The sequence below is a fragment of the Coturnix japonica genome, chromosome 6 (genome assembly GCF_054131305.1).
Source record: "Coturnix japonica strain WE chromosome 6, WE-NBRP24, whole genome shotgun sequence".
In the NCBI taxonomy this organism is placed as follows: Eukaryota; Metazoa; Chordata; class Aves; order Galliformes; family Phasianidae; genus Coturnix; species Coturnix japonica.
The window spans coordinates 31825451-31842095 of NC_140668.1; the positions used below are offsets into that span (position 1 = coordinate 31825451).

Genomic DNA, 16645 nt, shown 5'->3' on the forward strand with positions numbered 1-16645 from the left:
CAAATTATTTGCTTCTGCCCAATTACCTTTAGTGCTTATACTGCAAGGAGACATTTTCTGCCTGGTGAGATCACAGTCTTTCAGGTTTTCCTAAGTCTAAGCAGAAAAATAGATTTAGATTTTGTGTATGTTAGTGCCATGCTGGTCTCAGAATGGTGTTATACTGATAAATGCTAATTTTTTCATCAATGTATACCCTGCAGCAGGTTTTTTTTCCCCCCAAAGTGCCCTCAGGAAGAAAGAGAGAGTTCCAAAAACTACAAAAAAAAAATCTCCACACCATTTTATAGAAAATGCAACAATGTGTAAATGCATAATTTATGTCTCACTCATAATTAAATGATGGCGCCTGCGGGATGGACTTAAAAAAATTGATCTCTGCACTTTTTTTTTTTCAAAAGGATGTTCTATAAAAATCGCCCAGAGTATTTTAAACAAAATGTATTTCATTTTATGCTCAGAGTTTTGACATTAGGTTTAAAATTAAACATATGAAACAAAAGAAGATAACTGGACAGATAGGTGGGTGGTAGTGGAAATAAATACGTGGTTTGTGGCTGGGCAGCAGCCTTCTGGGCAAGAAATGCCATTTCACAAGGCATCACCAGCACTGTGGTCAAAGCTCTGATGTAGCTGTCCTTGGGCTGAGGAGAAGGAACAGTGTTGATGATGCTGTTAACTTTCTCCTTAATTAACATGGGAAAACACAGAGCTCTTGGTTTTTGCATGTTTGCCTTTAAATTATGCTAGAAAGAGTATCATTATGGAAATCGAAATCAACCTAAAGGAGCACATTTCCAAAGCCACCGTCACCAGAGGTGCTAGCTGGGCTGTGGGAAATGCCTCAGTGGTCTTGATAAACTTCCCTATGGGCAAATACCCACAGCAGAGCTGGCCTGTGAGACAGGCTGGCCAGACAGGCTCGGGATGGAGGCACAATAACAAGGGAGTTAGAAGAAGTTAGAGCACTTGCTTACCAGTGCTGTCAGCATGCAGCAAGTTGAGACTCTCTCCACTGACACCATTGGACACTGACTGGCAAGAACAGTATGGTAACAGCAGCTTTCATCTGAAAGCATTCTAAAAAAGCAGCAATTTGTGTGATTTTTAGTTTAAGACTTCCAAGTGTTTTATTTAGTTGAACTTAACAGTCCATTGCCTGCAGTTAATTCTGCACAGTCCTTAGCAATTTCACGTTCAGCAAGGGCTGGAGTGGGCTGCCCCAAAAATAGAAGGCTGGAGGTGGGTCAGAGGCAGATCCATTTTCTAGCAGTGGGAATAGTGATGAATTCACCACTGAGCTGGAGAGGGGAGCAGCTGCAGTTCAGTTAAGGTGAGTGGGTAGAGAAGCGTGTTTGTGCTTCAGCCACACTCTGTTTGTGCATTATGGTCAGGGACATTCAAGAAATTAGAGTAACTGAAACAATAAAGGGTCACTGATGGGTGCAGCACAGCGAGCAGCCGAGGCTCACACTTGGCTCTATTAAGTGGCACGCTTTTATCACTGTTTGTAATAAAAGCTGAATGCCAATTATTACTACTGGACTGTGTTTTGAATTCAGTCAAAATCAGTGGAAGGGTCACTTCGTAGGTTGATTTTATGAAAGAAAATTTCTGTCAGAGAATCTACGGTCTAAACAATTCTATTCAATTACATCATTTTACTGTATAATTAATAAGAGTGTTTTCAAACACTTTCTTGAAAATGATGCATTACTGAGACAAAAGCCTGATGAGATCAGCAGCTAATTATCATTTTACTGTGATGGACACTCATCAATACACGGGCACTACCCTTCCACTTCCCAGTAGTTTTTGACAAAGCAATATGGAGTCAGAAGATGGAAGTATGGTGGAGTAAACAGCGTGGAGTTAAGGGAGGTCAGTTATAAGGTGCAATGGCTGGTGGAGCAGAAGCACATTCAGAGAATATCAGAGTGCTGTGATAAATCTGCCCGCTCTTTACTGAGATGCATCACTTTTGTCCCGCTCTGCCCTGCTTAACGTATTTGGTAGCACAGCTGCAACATTTATAAATCCTTCAGCTCTTTTAAAAAGATTTCCATTCAGTGCTTTCTGTCAAGAGCTGTACATATAAAACACAGAACATCAACACTGAGTAGGTGGTGGCAACCAGAAAGCAGCAACTCTTATTTAAAACCCACTTGTAATCACATATTGGTATCGTTTTCTTAAGACTGAGTCTTCTTTTTTCAACACCTCACAACAGATGCTGGTGAGATCCATGATCCTACCTTGGAGGAAATCCTCTGATGCATTTCTGTGTTAAGCACTGAGCCGTCACAATTAGGACTGCAATCCTTTAGTATTCTGCAAAATGTAAACAAAATGCAGGAAGTGAGAATGTCATGTTTTTATCTGGAAAACTTTCCAACAAAGTCAGAGCCTGTATCTCCTTGTGCTCAGAATACCAGGAGACAGAGTATATTAAATCTTAGCACAAATCCTCTATTCAGTATTGTGTGTCTGTCTCCTTATATGTAGCAGAGTCACAGCTGATACTCATTTACTTTTTGGCATATTCTTTTGGGAGATTTATAGGAAAGTAGCTCAGATTTTATTTACAGGCACTTACTGGTTTCCCTCCATCTGTCTATTACCTTCAAAAAAGTAATGCACACAGGGCCAAGTTCACTAAATGGAATTTAAATCTGTTCGTGTTCAACATGCCATTTAGTCTCATGCATGCATTGGTGCACACAAACAACTGCTTGGGGCACATGGAAAACAGCCCTTGGGAGACTTTCTCCATAGAACTGAGCACAGCCTCATTCGAGTTATCCTTAAAACTCTACCGCATTTAAACATTCACAGCATTGTTTACAGGATTTGACCAGTTTTGTTTCTTGCCCAGAAAATTGATGATCCCACGCTTTCTAACCCTACATTGTAGCCTGCAGCCCAGTCCTTGGAGCACAGGGGGAGCAAAAACGAATCGCTTTGTTCTGCATGCGGTGCTCTAAGGGTGTAATGCCTACAATGCCTACCTGGACTGTGTGTTAGCACACAGCTGGCTCGGGAAACAAAAGCCCCGTGTTAACATGCAGCCTTCCTTTGCTTTGGATTGAGGCAAGCCAAGGGCACCCTGGTGCTTGTTTTGTCTTACAACCAAATTGATTTTTAAAAGTTTTTAGCAAGGTTTTGAAGTCACATCTCTCTCTGAAATTTTACCTGTCAATCCTCTGTTTCTCTGCCCACTTAAATGGAAGAAGCCTCCTTTCCTTTAGCTGAGCTGCCTCTTGTCCTCTTCTTGCTTGCTTGCTTGGGTTAAGAACAGGGACACAAAGTCAAAGCACACGCCAGCCTGTAAAACAGCTTAGTGATGTTTTATTCCTCCTTCCCCAGCAAACTCCTGCCTTCTCTGAGCAGGAACAAGTGTTAGTAAAACTATGCTGGGACGTGTGTGTTACCTCACTTCTGCCCTAAAGGCTGTGTACAGCCCAGACAAATGAGAGGGGTAAGCTTCTACTTTTTTTTTTTACCCCTCCCTTCTTTTAACCTCTCTGGGTCCCCTTTTCCTTCCGTACACTGGGCTGCTTCTTGCACTTTGATTTCTACAACTTTCAGGGAAAATATTTGGTTGGCACAACTTCCTGAGCTCATAAGGCACTTCATCCCAATGCCAGGCTGAGCTCCTCAGGGTAGGCTGATTTTGAGCAGATTCTGCATGGCAAGCAAAGAAGGGATGGTCACCTTGGCCTCACGTGGGTTTGTGTGCAGGGGTGAGGGCAGAGGTCTGCTGTGCAAACATTGCATTATTTTTAGTACCTCTGTAAGCAATTAGCTCAGGCCTTGAACCATTAAGACTGAGGTACCACTGCAGTAGGTATCGAAGTGCTTCAGTGTCACTCATGGTGATACTAAAAAGAAATCAAATTATCTCTGCAGCAAACCCATGACAGCGCACAAGTTGTCTCCTGATGTGGGGGATATTGCTGAGACACTTACCTCAATTGAGTGACCAGGTTTTTAACGGAGTCCCTGGAGCTGTTGGTGGCAGAGTCACATGAGGGTCATTACTGCATTCATCAGGCTTAGGGAATGGCCAGGTTCACTTGGCAGTGTGGTGGGCCCATGTGATGGTGGGGCTGTCACCCAGAGCAGTGCAGGAGGCTTCCCCATTTTGTGACATTTTTCTGCAGAGAAAATCATGCAGCCGCTTTTCCTGCCTGTAAAATAAATATCGGATCAGTTAGTTCACTGTGGTACAAATTTCAGACCCAGTTCTGATTTTTCACATGTGCTGGAGTATCATTAGTGTTAGTAGCCTACATGGTAATTTGGCTTAGTGCTCACAGCGCCATGGCCTCTGGTAAAGGCTTGGCTGGAGGAATAATGGTTGGAGACTGCGCATGTGGGTGTGAATATTCCTGTTACTGAGCCAATCTTAACATGTAGCCCTGGTTCAGCTCTGCTGTGTGTAATGCAGCAGGGCCCTGCCAGCCCTCCGACCCCCTGTTATAGGTGGGAATCTCTCTTGCACTAAAGGGTGCCTAAGTGTCTTTTTGTCACCCTGCAATGTCATTTTTGGAGATGCTGTGCTCCTGCCCTGGGCTTAGGTGAGCTGCCAGTGGGAGGGAGAGAGCACGGCATCTCCTCCAATGGACCTTACACCGCAGATCTGCCCAAGGTGGATCTGGCAGCCACTCTCACCTAATGCTGCAAAGAGTCTGTGTGCTTCCTGCTCTGCTGGGAAACTGTATATCAACATGCTCACCCATGTGAAAACAAAGCCCCCGTCACACTGCCAAGATCAGTATATCCTGCGGTAATGTGCTGTGTGACAGTCTCAGAAATTAAAGTTGCCCCTGGGTTCCTTAAATTCATGCATCTAAATTGCACCAACTTTTCTCTAGAAGGAGAAAGAGAAAATATATATTTGGGCAATACAAATTAACCTTTTTCTTGGGCCAGAATGTCTCCTTATTGTCCATGTCTTGGCTCCACATCCTGTCTTTGCCGTGCGTTGCTAGAAGCAGCACTCCCTTCCAGCAAGGGAAAATCACAGCTGCGATTTCCATGAAGGTCTGGTGCAAGTGTCACTCAGATTCTTAAAACCTTTTCATCTCCTAAAGAAGAGCTTGCAAATGCTTTCAGCCCTTATCTGCAAGACTGTTCACATTACTAATGAATAATGGGCACTTTTTATTATGACTTAAACCTGCTGTTGATTTGTTTAAGCAGTAAGAGATAGCATCGATATCTCTGCAGTCCAGTATTTTACTATATAATGTAGTAAGCTGTTCTGTAGAGCACTTATTTGTTTGATTAATTTTTGTTTTCTGCAGAGGTTTGCTGAGAGCGAGACTTTAATCACAGTGTAGTCATTTAAGAATAAGTTACAGAATTATAGCTGAATAAAATTCGTTCTACGAAGACTGGAAAGACTAAATCCATCATTTAGATCCAGTGCTCCTAAAAGCCTTTATCACTAACGATTGCTAAATATCAAGCTGATTTCTTTTTCCACGTTGCAGGTGCTTGAAAGATTATTTCAGAAGGGATTTAACATGGCAGCTTCCTGCGGTGGCGGGGTGGATTCCTCTCAGTTCAGTGAATATGTGCTGTGTCGTGAAGACAGACGACCACAACCCACTCCAACGATCAGAATAAAACAGGAGCCCCTGGACTAGACCCTACCTGTACTCCTTTGTAACCATAGAAGTGTTTAATAGTCCCTTATGTGAAACACTAAGGATTTGCAAAACAGTATTAGCAAACAGATTTTGACTTTATGTTGCCAATTAGTGGTATTCTGAAACTACCTGTCACATAGCCAGCCATGAAATGCATTTGAAAAACCAGTTGTCTGCTCTCCACGATGAAATTACTGAGCATGCTCAGCATACCGGGCTCGGTGGGAACGTACTTTGAGCTGAACAGCTGCAGTGGTGAAAAAGGCAAAGCTTTGTACAACCCTGACCCCAGAACGGACTTCTGCAGAAAGAGCAATTAAAGCAATTTGAATCTATCAGCAGGAGAAGCGACTCCGACAGCCTTCCCAGCAACAGCCCGAGACGTGACGCGCAGAAGTGCGGCCTCCGAGAGGAAGGTGGTCCATTACAAACTGCACTGAGAGCCCTCCCTGGCTGCCATACCTCCTCATATCAGATGTGCTTTACACCTCCGTACGTTACATTACACTTCTGTGATTGTACTCATTCATGCTCGCAAATGGCTTATTTTTATACAACATTTCCAACTGAAATATCTTTCTGTGGACAGAATCTAGAATCAGAAAAGGACCGATTTATAGTCAACTGGTGCTCAGTACTGAAAAACAAGCAAACAGACCAAACAAAAAAAAGCAACAAAAAAATTGAGAAGGCCAGTTATGGCAATACATGCAAAAGTAGGGATTTGGAAGCACAAGATAAAACTCTGTCAAACAAGGGCCACATACCTATGGTGGAGCTGTAGCTCTCTCAAAGCCAGTCATGTTTTGACTCAGAAACTAAGTTTTGCATCGTCAAAGAATTGTGGCTGTGCCAAGCAAGCTCTGCCACCTCTTGTTCATTTATGAACCGTGTTTATGGGGACAACCAGCTCTTTATGGGTCTGGAATTTTTTGCAAAAAGTTGTTAAAACCCTCTACCTTCCACTGTCCGATGAAAGCAGGCCACGGTTTGTTTAGATTGTTTTTCCTCTATATTTTAAACTTATTATTAAAATGCCAATTGTGTATCTACCCTCTGTTTTTCTCTTCAAACAAGCCCACTGTCTGTAGGAGGTTACTGCTCCTCTCATGAACCAGTATCGACTCTGACTTACAGGGCTTCCTAACTCAGGAGACAGCACCGTTTGCAGGTGCAAGGTTATAAATAGCATTCTGCTCAATCCTCCTTATTGCTGTTCAGCACGATTGGGTCCTCAGTAACTAATTCATGTGTTAATCACAACTTAGTTTCTCCCACATTCATTTATAGAATGCTGTTGTAGATGCTGAATTCTAATTAAACGTTTTAGATGCGTAAATACGGCCATACATGACAGTATTTGAAGGTTAACAATTCTTTAACACCAAAAGATTACAATCAGGCAAAATAAAGATTCAAGTTTAAGACTGATGAGTTTGAAGTGATGAGTTGTACTGAATATGCAAAGCTGCAGCCTGGGCAGAGGTCTGCTTTTCCGGATAAATGTGGGATGTCCCATCCATGGAAAATCAGACCTCAGCAGGCGTTTTGTTTTTAACCCTGGTTGCCCAAACCAGAAATCCCTTAGGAAATCCTTAGCCTATACATATTGACCTGCTAACTTAGCAAAACAGTTGAGCAAATCTGTCTACTTCAAAAGAGTTGTAAAGTTATTTTATTTTGTGGTTTTATACTTGTATGACACTCTAAGGTTCCTAGGCATTGCCATATTTGAATATATGGCACGACATTCACCTTTGTATGTAAGATATCTGTAGAATTGTATATTATACATTTAATATTGTAAAGAACTTAACGTATAATTGTCATGTATTTGTGTATGCACATTTCTTATACAGTACTTCATGCCATAAACATTTCTGTAAAGTAAATGATCAAAAATAAGCAAGTGGGGTGGAACACTCACTGTATCTCCCACGTTGTGTGAAAGGTGAGAAGCTCCGATTGCGTCTCCTCTGGCCTTTTGCTCCATTCAGCTTGATGTAGCCTCGTCTTACAAAAAGAGAAGGAAAAAATGGTTTTATTTATTACTGTCATACATTGAGTTGACTTGAAGTTCAAAATATTCTTAAATAATCCATTCTGCTCCTTGTTTCTATCCCATGTATGCTTTTGTCCTGCATTCCTGACTGGGGAGACTTAGTACTAGCAGAGGCTGAATGCTCACCTGTGCACCCTCCTCCTTTCATTACCTCTCAGCCAGGAGATGAAGGCGGATATGTCACACTTCTGTTTTTAAACGCCCCGCTCTGCCATTCCTGCTCAGGCAAAGCCACCATGGAGATGCACATGGGTTGTCTGCCAGCAGAAGCGGCCGCCACGTCCCTGCACGGTCCTGAGCATGGCCCACTTGCACTGAAGTTGCAGGCAGCCAGCTCTCTTACACGCTGGGAAGGAAGCAGGGTGTTTTTAGGTGCATGTAGGCAGTCATTGGAAGTTTTTGTGGTTGGCTGGTTGTTTTTTCTTCGCTTTGGTGTTTACCGTTCGTTTCGCAGCTCAGTCAGGCAGCTCCGGTACTCACAGCAGATTGCAAAGGTGGCATCGTGAGAAGTTCCAGGCCGCACCAGCTGCGTTCATGTGAACTTGAGACGGAAAGTTTGAGCCACGACATCACAGCACTGACTGCAGAACAGCACTAAGGCAAGGAAGACATGTGGAAACAATCACTTGGTTAGAAGAAATATGCCTTTAAAAAAAAAAAGTTAAGCTAGGACATGTTTTTTTAGTTAGTAACTTCAGGTCACTCATTTAAAGTTTATTACAGTTTCATTTGTATCTTTTTTACTTCTTTCCCTGTGTTCTTAGGCAGCAAAATCAGCAAAAACCGATCTGAATTTTTACTTCTGGCCTTATATGATAGCAACGTAACTTAATCAAGGACATCGCGTTGCGTCACTAAAACAGGTTTTAAAATATCACCGAATCTTCAATAAAACCGGTGTGCAGCCAGCAGATGTTTTCATTACAAAGGCCAAAAAGCAAATGTAGCTTGGTTTTAGCCTGATGTGATGGAACAGAATTGTTCTGACCCTTTTTTTTTGCTGAGCACCGAAGCTGTGGCTTAAAGAACGGTCTTTGCCAGCCCTCTTTGTTCAACTCCATGGCACTGCTCTGCTCCCAAGTCTGAAAAGAAGTGGAAGAAAGTTATGTTGTGCTTATTGGACCGATCGCCCTTGAAAAGGCAACTGTTGAGTGCATTCATTCACTGCATTAATAGCATCGAGGTTTGTTGACAATTTTATTAGATGTTTGACAAGGGATAAGAATCAGCACAACAAAACATCGAAGTATTTGGTTTTAATATTTCTTTGTGGGTATCCTGTTAATATTTTAATGCAAAATGTTTCTGAACAGTGCTTAAGAACTACCAGACAATGTGAAATTCATGTTTGATAAATTAATGCTATGTCACTCGATGTGTTACTTTAGTAAATTGTTTTATTTCTTTACAAAATAAGTACAAATAAGGGAGTATGTTTTCACACAAATTGGGGGTATTTACGAGTATGTACAGAAATCATCAAAATAACGTAATTCTAATAAACACAAGGCCTTTATAAACAATATGTACAAATTATCAATACATTTAAAACATAATTTTACACTTCCTGGCCTTAAATACCTTATGAATAATCTTTTGGCTAAATAGCAGCAGTATAAATTTTCTTCTGCTTTTCATAAACCTTAAAAAATAATTAAAACTTTTGTTTTTAAAACTATTGGACAAATAGTTCTATTTGTGCTTTCGCTACGGTTTCCCATTAAAAACAAAAAAATATTGCCTCAAAAAAGTGGCAAGCATAATGTAGTAAAATTGAAAAGATAAATAAGCAAATGCCTCCCTTCCACGGCCACCGGTAATACTGTCACATCTCAAGCACGACTCGTGCCCACCTCCTTGCTGAGCATTCCTGTCCAATTCCCATTTGAAAAGACTCACTAACTTTGCTTGGCTTTGGTGTGGGCCCTGGAAAATCCAATTCAGCAAAGCGTTTGAAAAGCATTCATCCCGCCATAAGAACTTACACCTACCCATATGCTTAAAGGCATGCACTTGTTCATGAGCCTCTCTGGACTGGAGTCCTCGGGTCCAATCGTCCACAGCAAAGCACCGCCGGTCCCCGCAGCACCAGCCCCCGGGGCACACCCGGCTCTTGTGGCTGCCAAGAGGGAACCGGACCCCAAAAGCTTCCTTTACAGTTACTCGAATAATCCATATAGGATACTCTAAAATCTTTCTCAAACAATACTCTTTTATAACCACCACTAAACCATACTCTGTGCAATAAATAAATTAAGATATTTTTAGAAAATAAAAGGATTCATGTTACTAACCAGCTGCTACAAATGTGCAAAAGGTTGAAGAGATTCAGAAAGCAACAGGAAGCTTGGTGGACCTCAGCTGGGACCCGAACACACAGATTTCATACACTTAGGATTTGGTTTAGCAAACGGCTGAAGGAATGCGCTGTGCTGTAAAAGCAAAAGTCCTAAATATATCAAATGTGTGACAGCGTGCACTGGTTATTCTTTTAGCTGTGCAAAAAATTGCAATCAGATCCAATCTAACAGGTATTGCCATGGTTAGTGGAAACAGCAAACCCTAAAGGAAAACCAGCACCGCTGGTGAACACAAAGATTAACCTCGTTCAGGTCCCGGTCCTCCTGCCCATGACATCTATGGCAGCCGCTGAGGCATTTATGTAAATCAATGCCATCCATGTTAGCCTTATCTAATGTGGCCAAATGCAGTCAGCCTTTGGAGTTGGTTACATCTGCAGACTTAACGTTTTAAAAACTTTTGCACATTTTTTTTTCTTTTTTTTTTTTTCTTTTTTTTTACATAAAGGGAATTTATTGCATGTGTCTGCCAGTTTTACAAAACAAAATTACCAGAACATTGACTTCTGAAAAAAATAGAAGGCACATTAAAATGACAGCTTTTCAATGCAAGTTGAACTTCTGTATGGAGAAATCAGTACAATTCTTGGCTTTACTTAAGCAGAGCTCGATAGAGCAGGAGAGAACGGCTCGTTTCTCTTTCCTGTTCCATGTAGAAGATGAAGTCCCTGAGGTTTACTCGTGTTATTTTCTGTCGTGCATACTGCCTGGATGAAGGAGTCCCCAAACCAGCCTGACCTCCACCGGAAATACTGAGGCCCTACAAAGAAAACACAGCAGAGTTCAAAGTCCTGCAACAGTCGGGAGTTTCCTCCAGCCACCACCTGCTGGATTATTTCAAATATCTCACATGTATTATGAGCCTCGCTCTGAATGTATTACGTAAGACTTCCTTCTACCTCTGAGTCTCACCAAGTAGATTGAGTACAGAAACAAGTGGGAACAAGCACATGGGACAAAACTAGACAGTACTTGTTTACAGCACAGGACAAAGGTACTGAAAATTCTCCTGCTACAGTCACATGAACCACAGATGTATTAGGGCTGTATAATGTCAATAGCATTTCTGGGACAGAACTATATGCAGTAGATGAAACCTTTAGAACATCAAATGTGTGCTCCACATCCTGCATCTAAGGCTGGAACAAGGTGAGTGCTGTATGGGTGAGTACATTGCTGCTGCCATAAGCTGCAGGTCCCACACATGCCCAGATTCCCTCCTCTGGGTGTCCTGAAGAAAAAGGTTTGGTGACACTGAACCATCCTGGTGAGATGGACAAATCATGGAGAGCAATCACAACAAAGACTCAGACACTGTAAGATGATGGAGACAAACATAACTGTACTGCTATGTAAAACAATGATAAAACTTTGTTTAAGTTGGTTTGAAGCTCCTGAATCACTGAATAACTCATCCTGGTCTTTCCAATAAGTTTCTAATACCTTTTAAATACCAGGCCTACTTACTGCTGCTCTTAACCTACCTTTCTTTCCCCAGGAAATACTTCTGCATGATCTCGATTTCAGCCCTTACAAATACGATTCAGCGTGACTTTAGTACTGAAAGGTTATGGGGAATACATGTATGGTACACTGCGAGGAGGAGGTGACACTTTTCTCTATTGCTTTTCTGCTCACCAGCAGAGCAATACTGCTCGATACATTTCCCTCATATCTGATTATTAAATTACAATAGTGGGTCAAATCCTATTTTAACATAGCCTTACTGTAGTTAAATGAATGCTGCTAAGCTTGGAGGCAAGAGAAGGAAAAGCCCACAACCTTTGAGCACCACAAGCATTTGATCTTAGGGATTCTGGTCTTTAGTATGAAGTAGCTTTTGCTAACAGATTAATTGATTTACCACCCAGCCTCACTGCTCATAGGAAAAGCATGTGTTGCAGCTGCAAGGGTTGCTCATCCATGCTGAAGCCAGACATCTCCCCAGTGCATAATCCATTTATTAGCAGTGCTCTGAATTTATTCAGCCTTTATGCTAAAACACATTGCATTCCCAAATGGAACAGCATCATTCCATTCTCCACCTTCCACAGGTTTGGAACAATGCCCCACCTTAAGCTGCCTCTCGTCCCACTCTGTTTAGCCAGGGCTGTTGTGACTAATTCCAACTTTCCAAGGAACGACCACCTGGATGCTTATTTTAATTAAACAGTCTTAAAAATATTTCTTTTTTCTCATCCTCCTACACACTGAATCTCTCCCCCTGCCCAGCAACACTTCTGTCAGATCTGAGCAGCAGCAAACACACAATGCGGCCACCAGCCACCCTAAACTCACACCAAGAACTCATTAGATACCACCTGCAGCTCACTGGCCCAGAAGCACCAAGCACATGCTGCAATAAGCCTTTAAAAAAATAATAATAATAATACCTTTTATATTAAATTTTCTTCATCTAAAAATATTCTTTTAATTGTTGAGGTACATATAAATCCAATAATTGCTTTGTATTTGTTGGGCTGAGCAGCTGGAATTAAGATGAAGACACATTCGATGCACTTATCACTCGAGGTACTGAATTTTTGGGTGGTAAGAGCCTGTAGCTGATGCAGGGCCATAACAGGACATGAAGCTGTGCACGTTCACTTGCAGCCAATCAGGGATGCTGCTGCCACCCTGTAACCCTCTTTTACAAGGTAAAAATAATGTAACAATGTCATTAGAAAGCAGAAAAACATACCTGTGAGTTGACAGAACAGGAATTTGTTCCTGTCAGAATGATCTCCATTTTAAATTAGAGACTGAATTTTTGGTACTGAATCATTAAAAATTAAAAATTATTACTGAGTGCTACATTAAAAACATGTGCTGCCAAATGCCACCTTTTTAACTGTGTATGTAAATAGAAGCGTATTTCATTGGTGAGAGCAGTAGAACTGAAGTAATGCAGATTGTTCTTTTTCAAACTTTTTTTGACAGGCTCCTCATCAACACAAACAAGCCCAATCTTGGCTGTATCTATGGCAACTCGTACGAGTTACAAAGATAAAAGCTCCAATAAAAAAATAAGTGGCTGTAAATTGTTTACATCCTTTGTTTCTTGCCTGCCACACCCAAGCTATTACCAAATCACACCCACTCAAATATACATCAGTACCAGTTTTTGTATCAGCAACATTCTATTTATAACTTAAGGGAAAGTTAAGATGTTTCAGACCAGAAAGAAAGAGAAGAAAAAAGCCAGCAATTTACACAATATATATATTGCATGAACCCTTTCTGCCTCTTCATTTTGAAAGCACCTACATAAACAAGTTACTGCCACTTGTTTCCACTCCATCTTGCCCTCTCCTGTCTCCCACCATCTCTTTGCTGTTGTTGCTTCACCTGCTCCTTCCTTCAAAACTAATCTTGGCAGCTGCAAATCTCACAGGACCATAAGGAAGGGAGCAGAGAGCGACTGCATGGCTCTGCATCACACAGCGTCTGTTCCCTTCCAGGCTGCAGGGAGGTGGGCGATGAAGGGGCTTTCCTGCGGGACCCACAGCACTGCCTCTCCCAGCTGGGCTGTGATACGGCCTGGAAGGGAAACGCACCAACAGCCAAAGGTAGAAGCAGCAAAAAAAGGCAGGCTGCCACGCTCCTGTGAGCCTGTAATCCAGGACCCACTGATACGGCCAGACTGCAACAACTTTAATGAGCTCTAACACACTTCAGATATGTCCAGCTGACGTGTGCATATACAACTCGCAGAATTTTAAGTCATGTTGGGCTATCAAGCTCAATTCAACCATTGGAAGCTATCTAGGTTTAAACTGTGGCTTAAGAAGAAACAGAGCAGTAACTTGTTCAGTACGAACATTTTGAAGCAATTCTGAGTTCACGTCAGATGAGACACAAGATTTGGGCCACTCAGCTTGTTTGCTATTTTTATGATCATCTTCTGTGAGAAAAGTCATGCTGCTGGAAACACAGAGTAATTTTTATTCTGCTCTAGTTCGACATAAAGTAACAGCCGAAGAGCTGGTAGATTAGTAGGTAAACATACAACCATCTGCCAAACAAACATACACTCTAGAAACTAAAACAAATAGTCCTGTGAACAGAGAAATCCACGGAGCCTGATTTCTTCCAGATGTATTGCATTTCTCCCGTAGTACTTCTTACCAGAATGAAACCAGCTCCTCCACACGGCATTCATCACCTCTCACCCCCTCCAGGAACATTCTCCCTCCACTGCTGCACTCTCCATACACCACAGATGTCCCCCTGCCTGTAGAGCCTTTTGCCACACGATCTCAGAAGTGCCCCACGTCCAGCTCCTCTCCCAGCCTCACCAAGTGCCCAGCACTCCGACCAGCTACATGATGGACACATGGTCCCCAAGCCAAACCCAGCCCTGGACTGGTGGAGCTTACACAGGAGCCTGTTCCTCACTGCCAACACTTGCATGTCTCATCTTTCCTGTACCCAAACTAACAGTTTTCAGGACAATTCCATGGGCTCACTCTCCCTCTCCTTTCTGCCTCTCTCCCCCTTCCACTGCCCACTCCCAGGTGTGAATCAGTATTTCCCAAAAGGCTTAAAGGGCGATTGGACCAAGAAAAACAGGCACACCTCTTCCAAAATGTTCATGGACAAACTACTGCTCAGAAAGTAAAAATGTCTTTGAGCACTGAATTATAATTTAATGCACAAAGGAGCAGGTTGCCCAGAGATGTGGTTGATGCCCATCCCTGGAGACTTCCAAGGCGAGGCTGGATCAGCCCCTGGGCAACCTGATGGAGCTGTGGTGTCCCTGCTCGCTGCAGGGGAGTTGGACCAGATGACCTTTAAATGTCCCTTCCAATTCTCAGCATTCTATGATTCTATAATGGTTATAGCAGCAGGTGCACGAAAATTAAAGTGAGTAAAACTGAAAAGTACGCCGTTCCTTGTTTGGGATGGAATATCTTTCATGTAACATAAGAACACTTCTAACAAATCTACACTGATTTTTATAACAGTGATTTCTACCACTGAACAATTAAATTGTATATCTTTAAATCTTTGAAGGCATTGAGTTATAGAGCCATCGAAATACACTGTGATATTCTTGTCAAAAAACACAAAGATAAGGGCAAATAGAAAATTGCATTTAATATTTTATCCATCCTTCCTTCACCAGAAAACAATTCAGTCCTGACATCTCTCCTTTGAACACAGTCTTGAACTGCGGCTATTGCTTCTCTGTGACCCAGAGAGACAAGGCAATAATGATAAAAGACCTGCTGGTTTTCTTCCCAGGCTACATGGCACATCCTTGTGGCAGACTTGCACTTCAAGCCCAAGTCTGAAAGTGGGAATCAGACAGTAACAATTCAAAGCTAAGCAATCTATGGAGTAAAAAAACACAAGGAACTTTTTCTCTCCAGCCTCCATGAACTGTAGAGGAGTGGGAAGATAACGTATCTATTAGTCTGGCATTGTGAATAAGACATCTTGGATCAGAAGAAATATTCTGGAGATATTTTGCAGCAATAATGTTTGCTTGCATAAAGTCCTATTAGATCTTTGGCTGAGAGGCACTTTGTACATGAAAAACAGGTATAATATTATGTATGATTAGCTGTCCCACATAATTTAGAGTTTAATTCAGAACCTACTAAGGCTAACAGTAATGATTTAACTGATTTAAATGGAAGCTGAAACATCCTTAAATCAGTATTCCCCTGAAGTACAGAAAAGTAAATAATAACTGTTTGTCAGCACCTCAAAGATTAACAATACTGTATGAGATGTAATTATATCTACGAAAGGGGTGTGCATCTTCATATGCACAATATGGCAGCACGGCAATTGTCTTTAGAGAGATTCATCACCAAAAGCTATCATTTAGGCCTTCAGGTCAGCACCATTTCCAAGAAGGATACCATCACTTCTTAGGCAGCTGGTTATGCTCATTTGCAAACGTTTTACCCTATACTGTTTTAGTGCAACTGTTCCTACAGACTCCGTTTTGGCACGCGTTCACCTGCTACGCCCTCTTGGATGCAAATGCGTCTCCTTTCCCCTGGGCACATAAACACACACCTCACCCTGCAGACAAACATCAGAAAAACTGATTTGCACAAGTATTTACAAGTACTTCAAATACCAACACAATTGCAACATTTCAAAGACAGCATGCAGTAATTTTTATATTAAGAAATAGTGAGAGGAAGGTAAATCATACTGAGACACGGATACAGTAAAAGAATTTTCTTTAGATGTGATCATTTTAGTTTATAATTACACACTGTTATTTCAACCCATATAAATGGACTGCCATTACAGGAAGAATGCTTTATATATACTTGCTCTTTGCCTTCATTATGTTGAGAGCTAAATCACATATGCAAGTGCTATTCTAATTGAAAAGCTGCTCTGCAAAACAGTACTGCACCAAAACCTTCCTGCTGAAAGAATTCAGCACCTCCTGCCACCCCGACCACCTATTCTTTCTTCTAAGCGAACACTCCCCTCAAAAAACGGAATCAGAACAGACAAAAAGCAAGTCATGGAACATCTCAGTGCAAAACAACCTGGGGAGAAGTGAGCCCCAATGGAAATAAATAACAAGGAGT

At 41.9% G+C, this 16645-nt stretch overlaps 2 protein-coding genes across 8 annotated transcripts in view; one reads left to right on the forward strand and one right to left on the reverse strand.

The window, feature by feature from the left end:
- KCTD15 (potassium channel tetramerization domain containing 15) overlaps positions 1 to 9397 on the forward strand; it is a 43212-nt gene extending 33815 nt beyond the window's left edge. For all 5 annotated transcript variants that reach the window (XM_015874043.3, XM_015874045.2, XM_015874044.2 and 2 more), the window contains one exon: positions 5499 to 9397. In XM_015874043.3, coding sequence (XP_015729529.1) covers positions 5499 to 5654 — 156 coding nt within the window. In that variant the 3' untranslated portion in view covers positions 5655 to 9397. The remainder of the gene's footprint in view (positions 1 to 5498) is intronic.
- LOC107319318 (transcription initiation factor TFIID subunit 4-like) overlaps positions 9099 to 16645 on the reverse strand; it is a 121415-nt gene continuing 113868 nt past the window's right edge. For all 3 annotated transcript variants that reach the window (XM_085551827.1, XM_015874042.3, XM_085551833.1), the window contains exon 15: positions 9099 to 10839. In XM_085551827.1, coding sequence (XP_085407953.1) covers positions 10672 to 10839 — 168 coding nt within the window. In that variant the 3' untranslated portion in view covers positions 9099 to 10671. The remainder of the gene's footprint in view (positions 10840 to 16645) is intronic.